The sequence below is a fragment of the Melospiza georgiana genome, chromosome 27 (assembly GCF_028018845.1).
Source record: "Melospiza georgiana isolate bMelGeo1 chromosome 27, bMelGeo1.pri, whole genome shotgun sequence".
Lineage (NCBI taxonomy): Eukaryota > Metazoa > Chordata > Aves > Passeriformes > Passerellidae > Melospiza > Melospiza georgiana.
The window spans coordinates 6,808,380-6,834,104 of NC_080456.1; the positions used below are offsets into that span (position 1 = coordinate 6,808,380).

The 25,725-nt window shown below is 45.3% G+C and overlaps 1 protein-coding gene across 2 annotated transcripts in view; it reads left to right on the top strand.

Annotated features, from left to right (window-relative positions):
* The window catches only part of KMT2A (lysine methyltransferase 2A), a 39,143-nt gene extending 13,631 nt beyond the window's left edge, over positions 1–25,512 (top strand). Inside the window, exons 7-36 of one of the 2 annotated variants that reach the window (XM_058041416.1) lie at positions 405–776; positions 1,392–1,465; positions 2,079–2,207; positions 3,058–3,171; positions 4,225–4,371; positions 4,616–4,711; positions 5,509–5,629; positions 5,824–5,937; positions 6,275–6,459; positions 7,023–7,196; positions 7,994–8,104; positions 8,354–8,427; positions 8,885–9,078; positions 9,386–9,492; positions 9,598–9,735; positions 10,249–10,407; positions 10,699–10,816; positions 10,896–10,974; positions 11,222–11,382; positions 12,016–12,201; positions 12,812–17,105; positions 17,417–17,497; positions 18,006–18,070; positions 18,451–18,621; positions 19,137–19,211; positions 19,484–19,658; positions 20,045–20,152; positions 20,595–20,678; positions 21,057–21,186; positions 21,549–25,512. In XM_058041416.1, the coding sequence (XP_057897399.1) occupies positions 405–776; positions 1,392–1,465; positions 2,079–2,207; positions 3,058–3,171; positions 4,225–4,371; positions 4,616–4,711; positions 5,509–5,629; positions 5,824–5,937; positions 6,275–6,459; positions 7,023–7,196; positions 7,994–8,104; positions 8,354–8,427; positions 8,885–9,078; positions 9,386–9,492; positions 9,598–9,735; positions 10,249–10,407; positions 10,699–10,816; positions 10,896–10,974; positions 11,222–11,382; positions 12,016–12,201; positions 12,812–17,105; positions 17,417–17,497; positions 18,006–18,070; positions 18,451–18,621; positions 19,137–19,211; positions 19,484–19,658; positions 20,045–20,152; positions 20,595–20,678; positions 21,057–21,186; positions 21,549–21,824 (8,312 nt within the window). In that variant the 3' untranslated portion in view covers positions 21,825–25,512. The remainder of the gene's footprint in view (positions 1–404; positions 777–1,391; positions 1,466–2,078; positions 2,208–3,057; positions 3,172–4,224; positions 4,372–4,615; positions 4,712–5,508; positions 5,630–5,823; positions 5,938–6,274; positions 6,460–7,022; positions 7,197–7,993; positions 8,105–8,353; positions 8,428–8,884; positions 9,079–9,385; positions 9,493–9,597; positions 9,736–10,248; positions 10,408–10,698; positions 10,817–10,895; positions 10,975–11,221; positions 11,383–12,015; positions 12,202–12,811; positions 17,106–17,416; positions 17,498–18,005; positions 18,071–18,450; positions 18,622–19,136; positions 19,212–19,483; positions 19,659–20,044; positions 20,153–20,594; positions 20,679–21,056; positions 21,187–21,548) is intronic. The other variant, XM_058041417.1, reaches the window with a different exon arrangement.
* The last annotated feature ends 213 nt before the right edge of the window (positions 25,513–25,725 follow it).

Sequence of the window (25,725 nt, forward strand, 5' to 3'; positions counted from 1 at the left end):
TGGCAAGTGCATGGGGCAGGAGAGATGTGAGTACTGACAGACATTGCACATGCCTGTGTCTTTCAGCCGGGTGCTGGGTGGACTGGCCGGGTGCTGACTGGACTGGTTTGTTTCCTTCCTTTTGCTTCCTTTTCCTTCCTCACAAAATCTGCTCTCAGCTCTGAATCTGTATTACTGCAGGAGGATGTTGCTTATTGCTGTTGCAAAATAGGGGCCCTAGGTGTGAGAGAACATAGACTGAAGTACAAACCAAGTTTATTTTTTGAGTACAGTTTTTTCTTTGGTATGAGAGAGTGACAAAGTTCTGAATCAAAGTGTCTGTATCCTTGTTTCAAGAGAGCAGCAAATCATTTGAAGTCACACTATTTTGTTTGTGTTGCTTTATCTGTGCTTCTTTTTCTTAGCTGCAAAAAAGAAAGAGAAGAAATCCAAGACAAATGAGAAGAAAGAAAGCCATTCTGGAAAAAACCAGTTGGACTCTGGACAGAAACAAACTCCTCAGGCTGTTGTACCAAGAGAAGACAATTCTGGGAAGAAGAGCAGTGAGCCTGCCCGTAAGCCTGTTGAGGAAAAGCATGAGGATGGGAATTCCTCCGTTCCTGTGTCAGAGCCCAAACAGGTCCCTGTGTCTGGTACCAGAAAGACTGGAAAGCAGATGTCCCAGCCAGTCCAGCTCCCTCCTCCTCAGCCACCAAGCTCAGGACCTTTGAAAAAAGAAGCACCTAAACCTAGCACTTCTGAGCCCAAGAAAAAGCAGACTCCCCAGCCAGAAATAGGTAAATGGGACTATTTATCCTCAATACGTTTGAGTCATGTTAAGTAACAATACTGCTAAAAGCTGGTGCATTTTAAACCCAATGAATGCTTTATGGTGTGTTGAAATCTCAGCAGATTATTTTGGAAATTTTGCTTAGAACTGGCTTCCTTTTTCTTGAGTCACAGTGTATGTTAGGGCAGGGAGAAAGATGGCTATCCTGGTTGGGACTCTTGAGTTGTATAGTCATGGCAGTCTTGAGGTGTATTTTCAGAATTGTTAAGTCTGTCAACTTCCCATTCTGAATGTGAAACCAGGAGGATGTAATCTTTTATACAAAAGTATAGTATGCTATTGTATGTAGTGCAGAGCAGTGTGAGCAGTCAGCAGCCAGGCAGCTCTGGGATTTCTGTGGCTTTGCACTCACAATGCTCCAGACTGTGTGCAAAGCAAACTCTTCTTCTAGTCTTGCCTCAAAGAAACTGCTCATAGCTGGGGAGGTGCAGCCACAGAAGAGGGTGGAAAAGTTCTAGTCTAAAACTCATCACACATTACCCAGCTGATTTTTTTCCCTTTTCTTCTCTACAGGTGGCTGTTAGTTACTTGAAATACTCATAATTTTTCCCCCCCTTCCTAGGCACAGAACAAAGCAAACAGAAAAAAATTGCTCCCCGTCCAACTTTCCCTGTGAAACAGAAACCAAAAGAAAAGGTGAATACTGTTTTTTGTACAGTCAGTAAAATCTCAAGCACATGGAACTTCTGTCTGGAAAGTAGAACCATATTGCTTAAGCCTTTGCAGATTTTTTATTTGGTTCTTAAACATGTTAGGCTTTCCCTTGTGGCAGTATGTGGATAGCAAAAACCATGGCCTATGCCTAAGATTCAGTTTAGATGTTACTTTGGTATCTAAGATTTGTGTGTTGGAGGGTGGAGGCTAGCTTTTCCCTAAAAAATGCAACTACTTTAGTCTCAGAAATAGCTCAATCATGGAAAAAAAAAGAATTGTCCTAAGTAAACCTGAGGGAGAAGTGAGTAGAGCCTGTTTATACCCAGACTTGTCCCACTGCATCCAAACACCAACCCATGCTTTGGTGAAAGAACAATGTGATGGTAAAGCACATGGAATTAGGAGTGTACTTGCGTATGGAATGCTCTTAGGGAATCGTTTGTAGAATGGTCACTTCCCTGCAGCTTTGTAATACTTGCTAATTTTGTGCTGGTTTGGGGGTTTGTCTGTAAATTATTTATGGTATTGGATGTAACTGCTGATTAAGTTCTAACATCCAGAGTTGGGATTAATGCAGGCTCCTTTGCTTGACCAGGAAAAGCCCCCTCCTCTAAGCAAGCCAGAGAGCAGCACACTGAACTTGCTCAGCACTCTGACTAACGGCAGCAGTTCCAAGCAAAAGCCACCTACAGATGGAGTCCACAGAATCCGAGTGGATTTCAAGGTAGAGGACAAAATGTTTTAAGTATTTGAATGTCCGCTGGCTTTCAGACACTGGAACTAGAGTCCCCTGAAAGTGCTGGCAATAACTGCTGAGTTTGTGTGTCTGGTACCTTTCGAAGGGAACCGCCAAAATAGGAGCCTCATGATAAGTCACTTGGTTGATCTTTAAAAGCTTGTTATGCCTTTTTTTTCTTATAATTAGAGTACTGGATGAAGAGACACTTAAAGCTTTAAAACCTTAACTGTCTATGTGTGAGGATGAGCAAGAATTTGAGGTTTATGAAGAATGATTCCATTAAGATGGAACTTTAAAACCTTACCACAACTTGAGCCAACAAGATTTGGGGAAAATGTTAGTAACTTGTAATTCACAACGTTTGGGGTATATCTGGGGTTTTAAAATGATAATTCATGTACATTTTTGAACAGTGTTGAAATAATAATAAAATATTTTCCTAATAATTTTTCAGTTCATCTCTAAGTGTTGATACTGGAGATCATAGTGGGATCTCATAAGTGTTTTATACAAATATGGAGCTTTAATAAAGTATAATTCTTCTGAAATTTCACTTCTAGTAATACTTGTGCAATTGTGAAAAGCCTCGTCCTGTTCCTTAGGTTTGCTTTCCCTAGAAGGAAGGCTCTAGCATGCCACTGAGTGCTCTCGGCATGAACAGCGCCGAGGTGTGACTCTCCAGAATACACTGTAAAGTAGACTGAGGTAGACATTGAAACTATTCCAGTTTGAGGCATCTTAATCACAGGCCCTGAACTGAACAGTGGCGGGAGCATTTTGTAGTGATGTTGTGTTGCCTTGTTCTGCATGGTGATGTGTCCTTTTGTACTTTCAGGAGGACTGTGAAGTGGAGAATGTTTGGGAGATGGGTGGGTTAGGCATCGTCACCTCGGTACCTATTACTCCCAGGGTGGTGTGTTTTCTCTGTGCCAGCAGTGGACATGTGGAGGTAAAGCATTGTGTTCTGCTGTTGATGACTTAATTACAGCACTGTATTGTTACAAAAATAAATAAATAAAAATTATAATGACCTTAACCCAGAAGAATTCAAAATAATACCGGTAAATCTGTCTTTGCTAGAATTTGTCCCAAGATAATAAAGTGCAAGGTATTTAAAATCAGTTTGGGAACTCACATCTGATATAAAGCAAGAGTTTTGGTCTCTTTTAACCTGAAATAAAAAAGACTGCCCAATGGTACTGACAGGTTTTAGACAGCCTTGACTTTTCCAGGTGTGTCCATACCTGCCAAGAGGTGTAAGCTGTTACAGAAACATAACTGGAAAGGTTCTGATGCTGCCTAAAGAGCTGGATTGAGATATGTTAAATGCATTTCCAGGTTTAGCTAGGTGCCTTCTTGGCATCTTCAGACCAGCTAACCTGGGTGCTATTGCTCTAGGAGAGCCTGGGTTCTGATGAGTGGGCAGGGGAAGAGCGGGTTAAGTTCTGGATGTGGACATCAGTGCACTTGAGGTCCACGAAGGCCCTGTGGGCCATGGAGCCATCCCCTTCTTAGTCAGGAGTCCCCAGGGGACAAACAATTCCCATGTCCCCTGTGAGCCTGCAGTGTCTGTGCTCTGAGGATGGTTGTTTTTCTGATATGACCACTCTTGTACAGGATACAGAGAAACTAGAAGAGCTTTGTAATGGTGAAGTAGGCTGAACAGAGGGAGAGAGACTCTCTTTGCTCTGCATGTCCCTGCTTCATGCACCAAGTGTGTCTTCTGGTGTATCTGGCTTGTAGTACAGGGAGGAAGTGAGGGAAGGAGATCCTGAAGAGCCTTTATCAATGCTCAAGGCACTTAGTTAACAGGTACCAGACTCGTGGTGGCTGTGAGGTGTCCAGTTGCTATTTAGGTTACCTGAAATACAGAGTTTCCCTCCTAAAATCTTGTTCTGTCAGTTGTAAAGCAGAATTCAAAATAGTTCAGAGCACAAGCGGGCTGGTTTGGGAACTTGGAGCAGTTTCTGCTTTGCTAAAACCTGCCTCTCCCCCCTTGCAGTTTGTATATTGCCAGGTCTGCTGTGAGCCCTTCCACAAGTTCTGCTTGGAGGAGAGCGAGCGGCCCCAGGAGGATCAGCTGGAGAACTGGTGCTGCCGTCGCTGCAAGTTCTGCCACGTCTGTGGGAGACAGCACCAGGCCACCAAGGTACCCCAAAACCACTGGGAGACCTAGCAGCACCCCCAGGGCTCCTCTGGATCCGGAGGTTGGCCAGCAAGCATGTGCCAGGAGCAGAGTCTTTGTGCGCTGGGGAGGAGGCCTCTTGAGTTGCTCCATTGCAGCTTCCTTCTCATGACCTGAATGGGGGATCTAGTAAAAAATGAAAAAGTCCAGAATTTTGCATCCCTTTGCAGGGTGTCTGTACCAATGCTTTTCTCCCTTATTCCTGTAGCAGTTGCTGGAGTGTAACAAGTGCCGAAACAGCTATCACCCTGAGTGCCTGGGCCCAAACTACCCAACAAAACCCACCAAGAAAAAGAAAGTTTGGGTGAGGGATTTTGATTTATTTTTTGGATAATTCATTTGTTGACTGATAGTAGTGCCATGGAGCAGAGCTCTGCAGGTGATTTGCTCTGATGCAGTTCCTCATCTCTTCAAGGCAAGGTGCCTATTGCCTCAGAAGGTACATTTGGAAATACTGAGGCGGCTGGTTGATAAGATGTTCTGAGAAAGCAGAATTGTTAGAGAGATTACCCCTTTTTTCAGTTGTAGTAAGTCGTAAGATCACAGTAAGTTTTTTGGTCATAGACCCATAACATGGAAGAAGGTCTTTTAAATGGAAGTGTTGGTTAACAAATCTGTTGATACCACTATTGAGAGACAATTTGGATTAATTTGCTAATTTGTGTCTTTCAAGCTTTTGTTCTAAGTGCCTGTAGTTGCCTGTAGTGTATTTGCTAAGACTTTGGGTACGTGTTTCCTTCTGCAATGTACAGAGTTTAAAAAGTGTTAAAATAGGACTGTATATTTTAGATCAGAAGAAATGCCACAACTACGTCTTCTTTTAGGGAAGGGAAAGTTGATATTTTCTTTAGTGCAAATATGGAGGACAAAAAAACTATATTGTGATTTAGTTTAGTGTTTTTTCTTGTTGTATTATCACCATCTTACCACAGAGGAAATGAGCTCAGTTCTCTTCAGTGAAAGTTTCAGCATTTAAAATTCCTTGTCCTGTTGGGTAACATCTCTGCACTCATGAAATAATAAAAATTATGAAATGTGTGGAAAGCACAGAAACTGCTGGATAAAAGCAAGTAATTCTTGCCAAATTAATTCTTTTTCCAGATATGTACCAAATGTGTTCGCTGCAAGAGCTGTGGATCAACAACACCGGGCAAAGGATGGGATGCACAGTGGTCTCATGACTTCTCCCTGTGTCATGATTGTGCCAAACTCTTTGCTAAAGGTACATATAGTGTGATTTTTTACAGCAGGAGCTTCCTCAGCTGCTTGGGTTTGAATCAGCCACTGTGAGTGGGCAGGGGGCTGGCTAGGCACCTGAGCTTGGCATGGTCCAGGCAGCAATGCAGGCTGGTCGTGGTTGAGCCTGAAAGTGCACGTAACAGTTCAGACTTCCATAAGATCCCATTTTGTTTGCAGGAAACTTTTGTCCTCTCTGTGACAAATGCTACGATGATGATGACTACGAGAGCAAGATGATGCAGTGTGGGAAATGTGACCGCTGGGTCCACTCCAAATGTGAAAACCTTACTGGTAAGGAAATGCTTGTCCCCTCAGTACTGAAGAACATGAGGCAGTGATTAGACCAAAGCAATCAAGTCTTGGACCTTTCTATTAGAGGGTTACTTTAATACACTCGCCTCTTGTGACCTACATGAAAAATGCCTGTGGAGTAACAACAGATGAACCAGTGCTAATACTAATGACATCCTGAAAGCACAGGATCCTCAAAGGCAGTGTCCCTCAATTAGCTGTACAAGGGACTTTTGTTACATGAAAAGTCTCAGGCAGTAGGTGCAGGGCAGGGATTTTTTCCTGTATCTTTCAATAAAGCAATTCAGGTGGTTATCCTGTCTTCTTTTGTCTCCAGATGAAATGTATGAGATACTCTCCAACTTGCCCGAGAGCGTGGCATACACCTGCATTAACTGTACAGAGCAGCATCCTGCAGAGTGGCGTCTGGCACTGGAAAAGGAGCTGCAGATTTCCTTGAAGCAGGTTTTAACAGCCCTGTTGAATTCCAGAACCACCAGCCACTTACTGCGGTATCGACAGGTAAGCTGGAGCCTCTGCCCTGTTACTCTGGTATTCAGCTGAGTTGTTGAGGTGTTGCTGTGCTTCATACTGCAGAATTGTCTGCATCATACTTGGAACAGTATGTGCTGTGATTTAGTTATATTTTTTCTTTCTTTTGTTGATTCCTTTGGAAGCAGAGAAGTGGGTATCTGTGATACGACTTTGAAGCTGAAAGAAAAATAGGGTGAAGTTCTTCAAGGAATAGGAGGATTTAGCTCTGTGATGATGAAGGTGCTTTTTGGACAAAAGAACAGGATCTTTGTCTTGAAATATGCACTCAGAAATAAGATTTCTGAGCAATGAGTTTGATCCTTTTGGTTGATGGTTCTGTCCTGCTATGCACCTTACAGGTCTCAGCAGAAAGCTGGTTAAGAGCTTTTCTTTGTTGCCCCTACATTTTGGACAGAAATTCAGAACTCAGGCCTCCTTTCTTTCACATTAGCAAGAGTCTTTGGATCAATAAATGGGCTTGGGAGGGTATAATCAGGAGCAGCTACAATTCGATAGTTAACATCCCTCTGTCTCCTTGCTGGTGTTCATAGGCAGCAAAACCACCTGATTTAAATCCTGAGACAGAGGAGAGTATCCCATCCAGAAGCTCTCCTGAGGGTCCCGATCCTCCTGTCCTAACAGAAGTCAGTAAACAGGAGGAGCAGCAACCTCTGGATCTGGAAGGAGTGAAAAGAAAAATGGATCAAGGAAGTTACATTTCTGTGGTATGTCAAAGTTGTCATGTTCCGCTCTATTACTAGACACTCTGAATTGCTTTATCACATATGGTGTTCATAACTGAGCACCTTAAGCCTTTACTTTAGGAACAAGGAAGCAGGTTATTGTGCTGCTAAAAATAGTTCTGGCTGGCACCAGTTTATATTGGTAATGTAAAGTAATTGACGCTTTTGTGGGGCTCTCTGTAGCCAGCAGTGGTACTTGGTCAGATCCCAGTTTGCTGTTAGTCAGACATTTATGTAGATAAGTGTTCAGGTCATCCTGAACATGAAAATTCTGACTGAAGGTCTTGCCAAATTGCCCTGATGCAGTTGGTTAGCTGGAAGCTAAGGATTCATGGGCGGAGGAGTGATCTCTTCCAGAGTCATTTACAAAAAATGCTAGTCTTGACCAAATAAATTCTCTTTGCACAGACCAGCCTTTTCCTTTTTTTTCCCTAGAGAATTTGTAATCTTGAGGAGCACTGTATATTGCAAAGTGCTTGGCGAATCTTGTGGTGCCAGATTTTGACCAAATCCTCGTGAGACAGCTAGTTTAGCGGATTTAAAACCAGTCAGCTGAAGTGAACGGCTGTAGGTGTAGCAGCTGTGCCAGCCAGTTTACAAATTTAGAGATCTTCTTGCTTTTTCACAGCCAAATTCCCTTTCTGCTTTTGAGTTGATGCTCTGGTTCAATCTTACAGTCATCTGAATGTTCACTTGAACATTGTTTTAAAAAATTAGTGGGTGGTATAGCTGTGCAAAAGACAATCCTGTTAATGTGAAGTTTTGTGGATTTCTTACAGTTGGATTTTAGTGATGACATCGTGAAGATCATTCAAGCAGCCATTAATGCCGATGGCGGTCAGCCAGAGATTAAGAAAGCCAACAGCATGGTCAAGTCCTTCTTTATTCGGGTGAGCTGGCCTGCAGTTACTGTGAAAAAATCTGCTTGGTATCCTACCCCTGCTTGTTGATGTTGGAGTCTAAAGGGCCACCACATTTAGCCTTGCTTGGGTGTTTCCAGGAATAAAATAATACATTGTCAGAGTTGTTAATGTTAATGAAATGTTACTAGTTGTGCATTTACAGTACATCTTGGCTGAACATCTTTGAAGTTTTTGGTATGTTGTCTAACTTTTCTAATGGGATGTTTTTTCCTTTAGCAAATGGAGCGTGTTTTTCCATGGTTCAGTGTAAAAAAGTCCAGATTTTGGGAGCCAAATAAAGTAACAAGCAAGTAAGTAATTGTTCTGTATCCAACTGCGGCGCCCTGCCGTTTGCCAGCTGGCCAAGCAAAACGTATTGAAAGAGCCTGTTTGCAGGGTTGGAATTTCTGGTTTTCCTTTCTTTTCCTTTTTTTTTTTCCTAAGAAGTTACGCAGTAATCCCATTCCCATGTTTTGTACACACTTCTTTAATTTAAGCAGAGTAACCAAAATTCTTAATTAGAACTAGGTGTACTGTGTGTTGGCTTGTCAGTCCTGACCTTCCTTCCCTCTCCTGCTCACAGCCCCATTTGGGGTAGCCCTCCTGCATCTGTTACAAAAGAAGCAGACAGCCACATCACATACCTTAAAATGTGACTGGTGGGGGACATACGTGGGTTGTAGGTGATTAACGGAGCTGTTGCTGGGGGGTGGATGTCAGCTGGGCAGGGCGTAGCCAGGTGTGACACTGACCCCTTGCTCATCTCAGCAGTGGTATGTTGCCGAATGCAGTGCTGCCCCCGTCGCTCGACCATAATTATGCTCAGTGGCAGGAGCGTGAAGAGAACAACCGCACTGAACAGCCCCCTCTGATGAAGAAAATCATTCCAGCTCCAAAACTCAGAGGGCCTGGAGAGCCAGATTCACCAACTCCTCTACATCCTCCTACACCCCCCATCTCTGGTAAGAGAACTGATGTCAGGACTGTCAATCTCGAACCCAGAAATGCAGCTGTCTTGGAGACCTCTGTGACCTGAAATCATTCAGAGGCAGTAACATATGAGATGTTTCTGAGCCGAGCTTGGACCCAAGAATGCTTTTGTACCCACCTCTTTTCCCCCGAGAATGAAGGTTGTGCAGAGGCTGACATGTCCTTTGGTTTCCAGGCTGCTATTGGAAACTCTTCTACTGTGTTCACATACTGACAATCTGTCCAGATGAATTTTTGCTGCTCTGAATTTCAATATTGTTCTCTCTTTTAACTCTTAAGGCTCTGACAGAAGCAGAGAGGATAGTCCTGAACTGAACCCACCTCCAGATGTGGAAGACAACAGGCAGTGTGCATTGTGCCTGAAATACGGTGATGATAGTGCTAACGTGAGTATCTGCCCCATTCCCCTTTCTGGAGGAGTTCTGGATGGGTTTTGTGCGATGTTGTGTCCCCAGGAACATCTGAAGAGAGCATTTCCTTCTGTTCTTTAGGATGCTGGACGTCTTCTCTATATTGGCCAAAATGAATGGACACATGTGAACTGTGCTTTGTGGTCAGCAGAAGTGTTTGAAGATGATGATGGTTCTCTGAAAAATGTGCACATGGCTGTTATCCGGGGAAAGCAGCTGGTGGGTACAAGCAAAGAACACTTTATTAAACTTCATGCTGATTTGGAATCCAGGATGGGAGTGCAGCTAAAAGATGGCTTGTGTGCATTTGTTCTTCTCTGTCCTTTCCTTGCAATATTTTTTAACACTATATGGAGTAGAACTGACTGAAGATATTTGGAAAGTTATTTATCCTTGCTCAGTTCAGAAATATTATGGAGACCAAGTGAAGCTTACAAATGTGAGGACTCGATATGAAGCACAAGCAGGAAGGTCTGGGAAAGGCCTGGAAGAACTAGTCCACAAATGAAAAAGTTGTTCCATGTGAGGAATAATTCTTCCTCTCATCTCCTCCTCCATGTCTCTCGCTTGTCTGTGTGAGTCACTGTAGTGAAATGGAGCAGCAATGAAGCGGGAGATCAAGCATTACTCTAAACTTCTGTCTGTGCCAAAAAACCCCAACTGACAACAGCAATGGTGGTCTGATTTTAGAAGAGATTAATTTTTTGTTTTCTTTCTTTTTTGCTTCTGCAGAGGTGTGAGTTCTGCCAGAAGTCAGGCGCCACGGTAGGCTGCTGCCTCACTTCCTGCACCAGTAACTATCATTTCATGTGCTCACGAGTCAAGAACTGTGTCTTTCTGGATGATAAGAAAGTTTATTGCCAGAGGCATCGCGACTTGATCAAAGGAGAGGTAAGATTCTTCTTTCACTCTGCCTCGCTCTCTGAAGGTGGGGTTAGCCTGTAACTATGAGCACTTTTTAGAAGTTTATGTTGAATGTGTTTCTTGCTAACAAGGACTGGACCGCATTGCTCTTAAAAAGAAGCCAGTAATACAAGTGGCCTGGGGAAGTTTGGCAAGTTTGGTGCTGTGTGGTAGTTCAAAAACCAAAAGACCAAAATAAGGTTCAAGTAGGACAAACTATATAGCATGCGTGTGGTGGTTCCTTTAATTAACAAGTAGTTTTGTTGGTTCTTGTTCCAGGTGGTTCCTGAGAATGGGTTTGAAGTTCTTAGGAGAGTTTTTGTGGACTTTGAAGGGATCAGTTTGAGAAGAAAATTTCTTAGTGGCTTGGAACCAGAGAACATCCACATGATGATTGGTATGATCTAGTCTTTGGATGCTTGATCCACCTTTGGTGCTGGAATCAGGTTCACAGATATGTTCCTCTCTCTGCTCAGGTTCAATGACAATAGACTGCTTAGGAATTCTGAATGACCTCTCAGACTGTGAAGATAAGTTGTTTCCCATCGGCTATCAGTGAGTATAAGCTGTTTCAAGACTCAGTGTCTTCCAGTATATTTCATGTCAAGCAAGCACTGAGGTAACATATGGGAAAATTGTCTGTAGTTTTTCCTACACTGTTGAGGAATCTCTGATTAAGGGTGTGCAATGTGTTCTGCCAGGAGGGCTTTGGCCAATGTAGTTTCGAGAAATGGAGAATTTAAAGCAGAAATAAGATTTACTGAGCTGTTGAGTAAATTGATTTGTTTGAATTATCTTCCAGGTGCTCCAGGGTGTACTGGAGCACAACAGATGCCAGGAAGCGCTGTGTGTATACCTGCAAGATCATGGAGTGCCGACCTCCAGTCGTGGAACCTGACATCAACAGCACTGTAGAGCATGATGATAATAGAACAATTGCCCATAGCCCAGTTCCCCTTACAGGTAATCTTTTAAGGACTTCATAGAAGTATATTCTCTGTATGGTTTTGCCATAGTGCATCTCTTAAACCAAATCTCTTAAATTTGGGCTAGAATCCAATTCAGGCTTCCATGTTACAGCATCTCAAGACTTTAAGCTCCTGGATATACTGCTTTGAAAACTTGAGCCAAACAAACACTGCTGCAGGGATGGATTCTAGTCTACAACTCAGGGAATCTTCTACTGATCTAAAACTTCAGACTGCGTTTGGTCTGTGATATGGGGTTTCTTCAATACAATGTTGAAGAGTTATATTGTGGTTCTGTGTTTCCAAATTACTTACTTGTATCCAGGGTAAAGCTGTGAAAGGTTTTTAAAATGTTTCTAGTCGTTGTCATTGTTAACATAGAATCTTAAACTCTATAAATATATAGTGGAATTTCATGTGTAAGATGAGCAATTGCTACAAATATTTGAAAGTGTTCTTACAAGAAGAAAGCAGACATTATCTGATGTCAGATCTTTGACTTTGTGTTTATTTAACAAATACCCTGATTCTCCAAGTGGAACGTGATAGTAATATATACTTTATCAGATCGTAGTTTTTAGGGCTCAGTGATGGCTTATACTGTTGTTTCCCTTTTGTACAACAACAGAAATTCTACCGAAAGACACCCGAAATACACCTGAAATTGTAAACCCACCGTCACCAGATCGTCCCTTGCATTCTCAGACCTCTAGTTCCTGTTACTATCCAGTGGTCTCAAAGGGTCCCAGGATCAGGGTGCCGAGTTACCCCTCCGCACAGAGGTCTCCTGGATCGCGGCCGTTACCCTCTGCAGGTATTTCTGCTGCTGCTGATTTTGATTGAGGTTTATTGTGGTAATATTTTCGGTTTAGTTCCTGTCTTTCTTGGCTTCTTTCAGAATGAGGTGTTCAGTTTACTGTTTCTAGAGAAAGCAGTGAAATGGCAATAGGTTGAGGAGGGGAAGTTCTAACAATTCACAGTAGAGATGGCCTGCAGAGAAATGTACAACTAAAACAAACATTCCGTTGGGATGAAGAAGAGGCAGGATTTGCACCATATAGTAGTAGTGAGCCCAAAACATTGTAGTACCAGTTAGGGACTTAATATCTCAGTATTTTTCCAGAGAGAGTCAGAAATCTGGTGTTGTAATTCAGCAGTTTCTGACTAGCGTTTTCTTCAAACTGATGTTGAAAATTCACATCTGAAGTTGAGATACCAAACCCTAAAATACAAGCTTGCTGAATTCTGGTTGAAGGTATCAGGTTTTTAACATCTATCTAAAGTATAAACACTGTGTGTTGGTGTTGTTTGTGAAAAGGTTTTGCTGGGCTTTAATTTCTAGTGTTTTTTCTGAAGGAATTGGATGTGCATTCATTGTGAAGATTTAAGATCACCTGACAGTCTCTCTTGCCTTTGTTTCTTAGGAAGTCCTACCCCAGTAACCCATGAAATAGTGACAGTGGGAGATCCTTTGCTGTCCTCAGGACTGAAGAGCATTGGTTCTCGGAGACACAGCACCTCCTCTCTGTCACAGCAACAATCAAAACTCCGGATGATTTCCCCTACACGAGCTGGGAACACTTACTCCAGGCACAGTGTGTCTTCAGTTTCCAGCACGGGGGCCTCTTCAGAATATGAACCTACTGTCAAAAGTAGTGACCGCTTTGTGGGGTCAGTAAGCACAGGCCCTCCAAGTGCTCCAGTTCAAAGTTGCTCTACCAGTTCAGGCTCCCAGAAAACAGTGGCTACAACTGGAAATAAAACTTACCAGCTGGATGCATCTCAGTCTACAGAAGGGAAACATTCCAGCAGTTCAGATTTAGTAGCCAAAGGTGCACCTTCTAAGGGAGAGAAAATCAAAGCCTCAAAGGACCCAGATTATTTGTCTCATACTTTTGTTTCTGGAGGAAGCGCCAAAGTGTCTACTCAGCCAACCAGTTCATCAGCCATGGAAATGAATAAAATAGGAACCTTTCAAGAGTGTTCAGGATCATTTTCTTCCAAAGAAGCAATACCATTTCCACCTTTGCATCAGAGGGGCCCAAGGAAAGACAGAGATCAGCACATGGAACCTTTACAGCCAGAGAAAACAACTGCGGTTGATGAGATGGATGCAAAAACCTTGAAGGCTGCTGGAGTAAACAATAGATCTCCTGCAGCAAGTGAGCAGGTAGTTACTGCCCCCAGAGATAAACGTCACAAAGGCAAAAAGTTAATGAAAGACAGTTTTAAAGAAAAGCATTCCCTGAAATCTCTTACAGAGACAAGTCAGGCAGTCGGCAGTGATGAACTGAAAGCAGACTTTGGCAATCAGGGTTTGGCAACTGAACAAGTTAGTCAGAGGTTATGTAATAATATTCCTGCTGAAAAAGTTGGTGATAAGTCTCCATCTTCACAAGGGCCATCTAAAGGGACTGCAGTGCAGGCTGAAGCAGCCCCTAAGGAATCACAGGCACCCAGGAAACGCACTGTTAAAGTTACTCTGACTCCTCTCAAAATGGAAAGTGAAAACCAGTCTAAAAATGCACAGCAGGAAAGTGATGCTGAAACTCAGTCTGCAGGGGCAGACCTGGCTGCTTTGGCAGAGCCATCCTCAGCTTCAGAAAGCCCAGAAGAGAACCCTGTAATTCAGGGAAGTCCAAATGAACCACCAACACAGGAATCTCAGAATAACACATATGAAAATTTGGCCATTCAAGATAACAGCTTGATGCTCCAGGATGGTGCTAAGGCTCAAGAAGAAGGCTCATACAAGCGGAGGTATCCAAGGAGAAGTGCTCGGGCCAGATCCAATATGTTCTTTGGATTGACTCCTCTGTATGGTGTGAGGTCCTATGGAGAGGAAGACATTCCCTTCTACAGTAACTCAACGGGCAAGAAGCGAGGGAAGCGGTCGGCAGAAGGACAGGTGGATGGAGCAGATGATTTGAGCACATCAGATGAGGACGACTTATACTACTACAATTTCACAAGGACTGTGGTTTCCTCAAACACAGAGGAGAGGCTCGCATCCCATAGCTTATTCAGGGAGGAGGAGCAGTGTGATCTTCCAAAAATCTCACAGCTCGACGGTGTGGATGATGGAACTGAAAGTGATACAAGTGTCACAGCAACAACCAGAAAAGTCAGCCAAGTAACTAAAAGGAGTGGCAAAGAGAATGGGACAGAGAACTTAAAGCTGGACAGAACTGAAGAAGCTGGTGAGAAAGTCACCAAGAGCTCCACCGTCCACAAGACCGACCCCAAGATTGATAACTGCCACCCTGTGAGCAGGGTTAAAGCTCAGGGTCAGGACTCTCTGGAAGTGCAGCTGAGCTCGTTGGAAACGGGCCGCAGGGCTCATGCAAGCACACCTGCTGACAAGAATTTACTGGACACTTTCAACACAGAACTTCTGAAATCCGACTCTGACAATAACAACAGTGATGACTGTGGGAACATACTCCCTTCTGACATCATGGACTTTGTGCTGAAGAACACACCATCTATGCAGGCCTTGGGAGAAAGTCCGGAGTCCTCGTCATCTGAACTCCTGACACTTGGAGAAGGTTTAGGTCTTGACAGCAACCGTGGCAAGGATATGGGTTTGTTTGAGGTGTTCTCCCAGCAGCTACCCACCGCCGAACCAGTGGACAGCAGTGTCTCTTCCTCCATTTCTGCAGAGGAGCAATTTGAATTGCCACTGGAGCTTCCTTCTGATCTCTCTGTTCTGACCACTCGCAGCCCTACGGTGCCCAGCCAAAATCACAACAGGCTTGCCGTCATTTCAGAGTCTTCACTTCCCTCCTCGGGAGAGAGGTCAATGCTTGCCTTGCCTTCCACAGAGTCTGGGGAGAAGAGAGTGACAGTCACAGAAAAACCTGCCTCAGGAGAAGGTGACACAGCTCTCCTGAGTCCAGGGGTAGACCCAAGCCCTGAAGGACACATGACTCCTGATCACTTCATCCAGGGTCACATAGATGCAGAGCACATAGCCAGCCCAGCCTGCGGCCCTGTCGAGCAAGGACATGGCAGCAACCAAGATTTAACAAGAAACAGCGGGACTCCGGGGATCCAGGTGCCGGTATCACCCACTGTTCCCCTCCAGAGCCAGAAGTATGTGCCAAACTCCACTGACAGTCCTGGGCCCTCGCAAATCTCCAACGCTGCGGTGCAGACAACTCCACCCCACCTCAAGCCAGCGGCAGAAAAACTTCTGGTAGTTAATCAAAACATGCAGCCCCTGTACGTCCTCCAAACTCTTCCCAATGGTGTCACCCAAAAGATACAGTTAACACCTTCTGTTAGTTCTGCACAGAGTGTGATGGAAAGCAACACTTCAGTGCTGGGGCCCATGGGGAGTGGGCTCACGCTGACCACAGGATTGAATCCGAGCTTGCCTCCGTCTCAGTCATTATTCCCTCCCACGAGCAAGGGTATACTGCCCATGTCCCATCACCAGCATATACATCCCTTCTCCCCGCCTGCTCAAACAGGCTTCCCACCAAACATCAGCAGTCCTTCACCAGGTCTTCTAATTGGGGTGCAGCCACCCCCTGATCCTCAGCTCTTAGTGTCTGAAGCTAGTCAGAGGACAGACCTTGGTACTGCTGCTTCTACACCAGCTGCTGCCCTGGGCAAGAAACGGCCCATATCTCGTCTGCAGTCACGGAAGAACAAGAAGTTGGCTCCTTCTGGAACCCCTTCTGCTATAGCTCCTTCTGATATGGTCTCCAACATGACCTTAATTAATTTTGCTCCTTCCCAGATTTCTAACCACCCCCTGGACTTGGGAACCATTGCAAATTCAACATCCCATAGAACCGTTCCCAATATTATCAAAAGGTCAAAGTCTGGGGTCATGTATTTTGAGCAAACATCTTTGCTCCCACAAGGTGGGACCACTACTACTGCAGTCAGCACATCTCCCAGCATTATTGGTGCAGATGCCAGTCACCTCCCAGCAGGGCCTGTATCAGGCCTAACGTCGAGTTCCTCAGTGCTGAACGTTGTATCCATGCAGGCCACAGCAGCCCCTAGTACTGGTGGGTCAGTTCCTGGTCACGTTTTGGGACAAAGTTCAGTAACATTAACAAGCCCTGGATTATTGGGGGACCTTGGTTCAATAAGCAACCTCCTGATCAAAGCTAGTCAGCAAAGCCTTGGTCTTCAGGAGCAGCATATGACTTTACCACCAAGTTCTGGGATGTTTTCGCAACTGGGAGCATCTCAGACTCCGTCTACAGCAGCCATGACAGCTGCATCAAGCATTTGTGTTCTACCCTCAGCACAGACAATGGGCATGACAGTCGCTCCGTCGACTGCTGACCCAGAAGGCTCCTACCAGCTTCAGCACATGTCACAGCTTTTAGCCAGCAAAACCGGGGTTGCATCCTCCCAGCTGGACCTTAGCACAGTTCCAGCAACCACGCAGTTGTCAAGCTTTCCACAGCTGGTCGATGTTCCAAACAATACCGGACTCGAACAAAGCAAGGCTTCCTCATCAGTGATGCATGCCAGCTCAGCGTCTCCAGGGGGCTCCCCATCACCTGGGCAGCAGTCTGCAAGTAGCTCTGTGCTGGGTGCCACAAAAATGAAGCCAAAAGTCAAACGAATCCAGCCATTATTAGACAAAGGGAATGGAAAGAAGCACAAAACCTCTCACGCATGGGCTGGATCTTCTGAAGCTCATGTTCCCGAAAAAGGGGCTGTTGCTGTACCCCCGGTCTCGGTTACAGGGTAAGAGGAGAGTTTGATTTTGCTCATCCCTGAGGTTTTGTAACAGTATGAGAGAATCTTGCACTAGTTTCTCCAGCAAGTTGTGCAAGTCAAGGCAAATTGTGAAGTGCAACTTTTGATTCTGATGTGGAGCTGGAAGCGTGATCTGGTTCTCTGTATCTTACAAGCTGTTGTTGTTAGTTTTGTAATTCTGCAGAACTGCCAAATCTGTGTTGGCAACTCCCAATGGATACATTCCTGCTTTCCAGTCTCATTTATGGCACACATGGGTTGGCAGATACATTGAATGTTCCCAAATCTTTTTCTTCCAGGACTCCTGCTGTGAAGGCAGATGCGCAGGATGCAGCCAGTGTAGATCAGCCATTGCAGAAGCCACATGGGCAGTCTGCAGGGTAAGGGTTGAACAGACCTTTCTGTGTGGTTCTGCTCGCTGGAGCTGAAGGACATTTGTTTGGAGAATGCAGGAAGTCTGGCATTCCTAGTTAAAATGCCTGGGGAGCTTTCAGTGGGGAATGTACAGTCACAATTTGATGCAATATGGAATCATTTTGCATTAAGCTGCGTGTAGTTCTGGGAAGCTCAGTGCCTGCTGAGGAGATGCTCATTCAGCGGTGTCTGATTGTGTGTTGGCCTGCACCTTAATCCTGAGTGGGGCTGACACCAAGAGCGGGTCACAGGCTGTGTGGAATTAGGCTGCTGCCCACAGACTGACACAGGCTGCAAGCAGAAATGCTACTGAGTAGAATCTTTTTGTTTGTTCATTTCCAACTGCATTGATGTCAGAACATTTGATCTGGAAAAAGATTCTTGCATCTGTCTAAGACTGCTGCTCAGGGTTGTTGAGGAAATGAGGCAGGTTGTTAGCTGGTTTTCTCCATGTTCTCCTCCTTCTCTCCCAAGGCAACCAGCTGTTGTCCCAGAACCTCAAGCAACACAGAACTCAATAAATGAGCAAGAAAATGCAGGTATGTCACTTCTTCAAAAACACCTAGTCTCAGAATTCTTCAGGACTGGGAAAGTGGTGTTTGAAGATCTGATTTTTGTGTTTGTCATTCTGTCAGGAAAAGGGTCAGAGCTATTAGTTTGTGTTACCCTTGCTATAAGGGGAGGAAAGGTTTGTTTGCTATTTGTAGATCTTGGACAAATAGTTTTGTCTCTGTTTTTAGTTTGTGAGAATTTCAGCACTTGAGATTTCACACTCTTACTGCAACACTCTAGAATTTTTTTCTTGGCTGGATTTGCTGGTGAAAAGGCAAGTCAGTAAGTTATTTTCAATCGTGGAACACCAGGTGTAAAAACCATTCTTTCCAATTCCCATCTTCATGCTGGCTTCTGTCTTTTCTAGGCTCAAAAGCTCTCGAGGAAGAAGAGGGCACTTTCAGCTCCCCTCTTATGTTTTGGCTTCAGCAAGAACAAAAGAGAAAAGAGTGTCTTGGTGAGAAGAAGCCAAAAAAAGGTTTGGTTTTTGAGATCTCTAGTGATGATGGTTTTCAGATCTGCGCAGAAAGCATTGAAGGTGAGAACTGCACAGTGTTGGTTTTAGCTGTCCTTACTAGAAGTAAAATTATTACTTCTGAGCACCTTTTATTTGCTTTATTTATAGATTTAAAAAAAGAGAAAGAGAAATCTCTTGGTTTACAGCCCTAGAACAATCCTAGTTCCTGATAATGTCTGGATTTTATTATTTATTTTGCAATATAATATATTCAGTGACCTATTATATATATCACTGACCCATTTTGTTTTATCAATTGACCAATGATGTTGAACTGTAGTTTGTCAAGAAACAGGCAGTGTGGATCACACAGTGAAGTGTTGGGTGTCCAGACTTTTCCTCCAGACCAATTGCTGAACACCCTGCCTTATGCCAATATCAATTTGCAAGAGAATGAAAGCAATTAGATCCAAGGATCTTAATTTATGGCCTGTGGAAAGTTGGAAACTTCATATTCTCCAATTAGTTTATTTAAATATGAGTATCCCAGTGCTTGGATACTCTGTGACCATTTGTCATCTGTGTGTGTGCTGCAGATGCCTGGAAGTCTCTGACTGACAAGGTGCAAGAGGCCCGTTCAAACGCCCGCCTGAAGCAGCTGTCCTTTGCAGGTAACAGCCTGTGCTGAACATAGGAGAGCAAACAGATCTTTCTCTGAGGGTCTTAGACTCTCAATAGTTCCAGTTAACCTGCTGCAGGCTTTATGGAGGGTAATTTCTTCCCAACGGAAGGGTTAGAAACTCTCACATAGAATGCAATAGCTAATACAGTGCTGCTGTGACAGCTGTGTAGTGTCCCAGCTCTTTGTGACAAGCTGCTGTATCTTCCTGCTCCAACTCTGCAGTGATAATTAGTTTTTGTTGTGCTCTACTTCTTGTTCCAGGTGTGAACGGTTTGAGGATGTTGGGGATTATCCATGATACTGTTGTGTTCCTGATAGAGCAACTGTATGGAGCAAAGCACTGCCACAACTACAAGTTCAGATTTCACAAGCCAGAGGAGGCTAATGAACCTCCTTTGAACCCACATGGCTCTGCTCGAGCTGAAGTCCACCTGAGGCAAGTGTGAGCCTTGTCAGTATTGGGGTTAACGGCCCTTTGGCTCCATAACTTATGCTGTGGCAGGGCAGGAGCAACAGACCTCTGCAGCACTAAAGCTCTCACATAAATGTTAAAAACTGGCACATGAAAATCAACCATTCAGCATCTTTGAATTCTGCACATTTTCCTGTGCCACTTTGTGGCCCCTTTGGTTTAACAAAGCTTTCCTGGCTGAGGCTGTTACTGGAGGTTCTCAGAACCTGCTGTGTCTGCCCTGATGCACTGGGCTTTAAGGGAGGGCAGAGTAGGGGAGGTGTGACACAGTAAACATGTCAGACTGTTGTGGCAACCACGTTTATTTTCAGTCAGTAAAACAAACTCCCTTTGGTCTCTTTAAATTGCAGGAAATCTGCATTTGATATGTTTAATTTCTTGGCGTCTAAACACCGACAGCCACCAGAATACAACCCAAATGACGAGGAAGAAGAAGAAGTGCAGCTGAAATCAGCTCGGTATGCAGCAGGGCTTAAAGGTTCTAAGGGGAAAATAGTATTGGGATGTTAAAATGAGCAGATCACACTTCGTTAAGGGTTGTGTGCTTTGAGGGGTATTTAAACACTGAAAGCTGTCAAGCACTGCCAGATATAGAGGTAACTTCTGCAGTAACAAAAGAAGTGACAGCTGAAGGTGACCACCAGACTGGTCTGCCTTCAAATGCTTCTTTTCCTTACCAATGAAAACAATCTGATGAGAATTTGAGGAGGAAAGAAAGGAAATTATCTTTTAGATATATATATATGAAAACACTGCATTTATTTTGATTGTATTATCTGAAGGCTGCAGTGTCTAAATTGTACAGTGTATAAATTACTCCACCTTGGAAGGTGCCCCAGATAATACATGGCACAGAGTCTCATATACAGGTCATCACTTAGCTGTGCCTCTTTGTTCCAGGAGGGCAACCAGTATGGATCTGCCAATGCCCATGCGCTTCCGGCACTTGAAGAAGACCTCCAAGGAGGCAGTTGGTGTCTACAGGTACGTTTTTGCTCTGGTAACATTGTCCATAGGATAGGGGAAGGTGGAAACTGGAAACCTGCTGTGAAGCCAGACTGCAAAACTGAGGGGAAAAGAAGGCTTGAGATTTTTTTCCCTCTTCCTTCTCTCTGCCCAAGTTTTGTATTTGAAAAGAAATCCTCAGCACAGACCACTTGCTCCTTGCTGGCTTTACCTTGGCAATAGCTCAGATGTAGGCAGAGTGACCTGGTTGTGGTCTTGTTAGGGTTCCCTTAGAGAAGGCTTAACAGTACAACAGTGGTCCTTGTCACAGCCTGGTTTTTGCAGCCTTTGCAATCTGATGTTCTTGAGCTTTGCTTGTCTCATTTGAAGTAATTTGCTTTTCTTACTGCATTTTAGGTCTCCTATCCACGGCCGGGGTCTGTTCTGCAAAAGGAACATCGATGCAGGTGAGATGGTGATCGAATATTCAGGCAATGTCATTCGCTCCATCCTCACTGACAAACGAGAGAAATACTACGACAGTAAGGTGAGTTTTGGGCTTTTGTAGATGTTCTTAAAGAGTTTGGGAGAGCTAAAAAGTGGCTGTGAAGGTAGGACAGGCCTATATAAAAATTCTGTTTGGGACATCCCAAATTGTGTTTACTGATTTCTTGGGTTATTTTCATTCTAGCTGGAGCTTAAGAGGCTGGAGCTTTAGAGGCACTTCTCTTTCCCTTCTGTGGTCTGGGATTAGTCGCAATGAATGTGGGGATGAAATGATTCAGGCAGGAGTGTGTCAGGCCCAGTGGATGGTGGCTGCAGACGCTCCCTCAGAGCTGGGCTGTCTGCTGGGGCGGCTGTGCTGGGCTGCCCTGCCTGCGCTAATGCTCCCCTGTCCTCCCTGCACAGGGCATCGGGTGCTACATGTTCCGCATTGATGACTCCGAGGTGGTGGATGCCACCATGCACGGGAACGCAGCCCGCTTCATCAACCACTCCTGCGAGCCCAACTGCTACTCCCGGGTCATCAACATCGATGGCCAGAAACACATTGTCATCTTTGCCATGCGCAAAATCTACCGAGGGGAAGAGCTCACTTATGACTATAAGTTCCCCATTGAAGACGCCAGCAACAAACTGCCCTGTAACTGCGGTGCCAAGAAGTGCAGGAAGTTTTTAAACTAGAACTTCCATCAGCTGCAAGTGAGCCCTGCAGGGCCTGGGGTGAACCAAAGCTTGGAGTGAGCCCCTTCCCGGCCACTGGGATGGGACAGAGAGGCCAGAAGCAGGAGTGAAGATGGACTGGGCTCAGGGACCTGAGACTGGCGGCTGTGTTTGTCCGAGTCCACATCTTCATGTCTCGCATGTGCACACTCACCCTTGTGAGAGACATGGGCGGCTGGAGAAGATCAGCATGGTTATGTTTTTGCTATTCTCATTTCCCCCCGCCCCCATATTTGTTTCTCAGCATGGGGCTAATGAGTGAGAGAGGAGAGGGGAGGTCCCCCCAGGCCCAGGCACAGGGCAGCAGTCATGGGTCGTGTCCCTCTCCGTCTCCTGGCCAGAGCTCTCCTTCCTAGGGCTGAGTCAGTGGTTGGGTAGTGCAGTATTTGAGCTTGCCTCCTGGGGAGAAGGTCTGCGCCTTGCCAGCGGCCCCCAGGGACTGCATGTCTGCAAAACACTATGTGTGAGTGGGAGTAGGTGTGCGGGGGGCTGGCTTGGCTGCTCCTGAGGAGAGCAGGAAAGAGCAGCCCACAACTAGACACAAGAAGAGTTTGGCTGACATATTGCTCTGAAATCCCTGCCTGAGAGCAGGGGAACTCCTGGTGTTCTTTGGCAAGGAGGGCTTGTGCCAACAGTTGGGGCACTGTCAATCTTTGCTAGCAAAGGCTCCAGTTCACCAGCACTCCCTCTGGGCCATGTGGGAGGGAGGTAGTCCTCTGGGTCCTGTCTCCAGCATCTGGGTTCCTCCTCTGTCCAGCGAGCTCCTGGCACAGCCAGCCAGCAGTGTCTCGAGGAACCAAGGTCTCTGGAGAGAGGAGGGAGTGCGAGCCAGCCCGGCCTTGGCCGCACACCGCTGTGGAGCAGGAGCTGGGAAGGACTGGTGTGAAGGCACCCGCTCTGCTCTGCCCTGCCACAGTGTCCCAGGCCTTTGGGGGCAGGCAGGAGAGTGGCCCTGCAGCCTGTCATGGTCAGTCGTCTGGGTGTAGTCACGTTGTGTTCCCCAGAAAACACAGAAGGACACCAAAACGGAGCCAAAGTTCTCTGCAAAGGCAAGGCCAAGTGCCAGCTGGCCTCACCCGCAGCATCCCGAAACGCATAGGAAACGCAGGAGGCATTGGCACAGGGGACGAGGAACCAGGCCAGCTCTGAGCAGGTTGAGGGACACCACTGTCCTGGTTGGAGCAGTGTGAGTCCTCCTCCCTGTGGGATCTGCCCTGTGCCTCAGAGCAAAACCAGAGAGAGACAAATGAGAGACCCAAGCCTGACAGTGAAAACATTGGATTCTGCTCTGTTCTGTTTACAGTTTAGTATTTAAGGTTTTATATATGTAAATATATTTTGTATATTTTTCTATGAGAAGCACTTCATAGGGGAAAGCACTTATGACGAGGCTTTTTACAGTGGTATTATCCTAATTTAAGAGAATCTCTTTTTAATGATTTTTTTATTTTCATAGGATGGTTCTAGGAAATACCTGGCTGGACACAGTCTGAGCCTTTCTCCAGTGGGGGGGTTGCTTTAGTTTTGTTTTCTACTCTTGTTCTGCCTTTTTGACTTTAGTAACTGTCTCCGGGAGGGTTGACTGGACCTTAAACTGTATTTGCCCATAAGGACGGGGCAGGAGGGAGAGCTGCCCAGCATGGTATGCGTTTTGCTCTGTGGGAGGACAGTGTGTGACTCGGGCAGATAGTTTGATTCTGCCTTGCCCGTGCTGGTATCCTGCAAGGGTTTAAAAAAGAAAAGCAAGACAGGATGAGACGTGACACTCAATACCTCTTTGCTGGGAGGCCAGTCTGAGACACACACCTCCTGCCACAGTCTGTCCTTCAAAGGCAGATGGGTTTTTCTGCGCAGAAGGGAAAGCAGAAAGCGCCCGAGCTTTCCTGGTGGTTAGGTTGCAGTTGTTACAGGAGCCACTCTTCCTGGAGCTGATGTATCCGAGGGCTGCTCTGAACCGGCACTGGCAGTCGGTGGGGAAGGGACGGGGAGTGCCTGCTGACTCCCCAGGTCTCTCAGAGGGGCATCCCCCATCCACTCCTCGCTGGTCTTGAGACTTCTTCCTCTGCCCTGAGAAGGAACAGCAGCGCTCGGAGGTTCAGAACCTGCCGATTTCCTTTTGTTATTGCACTGTGTGAGGATAATTTGTTGGTAACTGTTGAAAGCAAAGTCACATTGAGGCTGCATTTGTTACTGAGATGATTTGATGCACTGACAGTTTGGGAACGCACATACTTTGAGGAGCCCAGAGAGTGCCCACCCGGGGGATCTGGGCCCCGTGGCCCGGAGCACAGCTGCTCTTGGCCCTTTTCCTTCCGTTTCTGACGCGGGGCGGGGGCATAGCCCTCGCCATGGCCAAGCCCCTGATTTATCCCAGAGCTCAGCTACGCTTTCTCACCCCGCGCTCCCCGATCTCCTGGCTGCAGGAGGAGGTTCCCCGGGAAGCGCTGCCCGGAGCCGCCGCCGTGGGGAGGGTGGGAAGGAGAGCGGAGGGGAGCGCTGTGCCTCAGGGGCCCGCAGAGCCGAGCGCCAGCCCCTCCTCGCCGGGCCAGCCCAGGCAGCGGCGCCCGCCTTGCTGCTATTCCCTGTGGCCAGTGGAACTGTCTGTCCCCGGGCGCACCGGGACAGCCGAGCCTGCCTGCCGCGCCCGGGCTGCCCAGGAGCACCCCGCTCCCCCTGTATGAATGTATATTTTATAAGGACTGACGCAGATCATGGTATCTGAAAATACTAAAAAAGGAACCTTAGGGCGTTTTGGGGTTTTTTTTGTACAAACCGACATGTTTTTTTTTTTAAGGAGAAGCGGGTCATTGCAAAGGGCTGGGTATCTTTTTTTTTTCTGGTTTTCTTTCATTTCAAAGCAATACCAAGTTCTTCAGCAGGACGGTCTGTGCAGAATCATGCCATTCACCCATACACTGGTCCACTCTCAACACTTGCAAATTTTTTTATAACTATAAATACAATATATATAGGAACTAATATAGTAATGCACCGTGTAATGAAGCCTAGTTCAGTATCGGTTCATGGCTTTTAATTCTCTTTAACACTATAGATAAGGATTGTGTTACAGTTGCTCACAGCTCCAGGAAAGCCTTGCTGCTCACTCCCCGCTGGCAGCCAGGGCCACAAGCTGGGAGCGGGTGGTTTGGCTTTTCCTGGCCCTTCTTGTTACAGTCAGTACTTGTACAACTTGGTTTCTTCCTTTCCTTCCTCTCGTTTTGGTTATGAATGTTGGGGTACCACCTACATATAGGGAAAAATGTGCTCTGTGCTTTCCTGGTATCTTTTTAACAAGGTACAGTAGCTTCGTCTATCGGCCGAGAACTATACTTGTGGTGTTTCTTTTATTGAACTTACAGTCTCTTTAGTAACTACGGATAGGTGAATAATTGTTTCAAAAAACAAAAAAAAAAAAAAAAGGAAAAAAAAAAAGCTCTGCAAAGGCAAGGTTATGTTCTAGAAATACATTTCTTGACAACTTATCATGTATAACAAAAGTTTTTTTTCTTGTGTTCTTCCAATCTACTGGTTGTTTGTTTTTTTGGTTTTTTTGGCTTTGGTTTTTTGGGTTTTTTTAAAAAAAAGAGGAAACGTGTCTAAAGTACATCAGTGTTAACTCCCTGCCACAGGGAAGAAGGAAATACTTTAATAGTTTAAAAAAATGCTGAAAGCTCTGCAAAAGACTGAATGTAAAAATAAAAAGTGTACATAGTTGTAAAAAAAAAAAAAGGAGTTTTTAAACATGTTTATTTTCTATGCACTTTTTTTTATTTAAGTGATAGTTTAATTAATAAACATGTCAAGTTTATTGCTGCAGAGGGCTCTCTCCATTTCTTCTTGAGAACTGAGAAGCTGCTGCTTC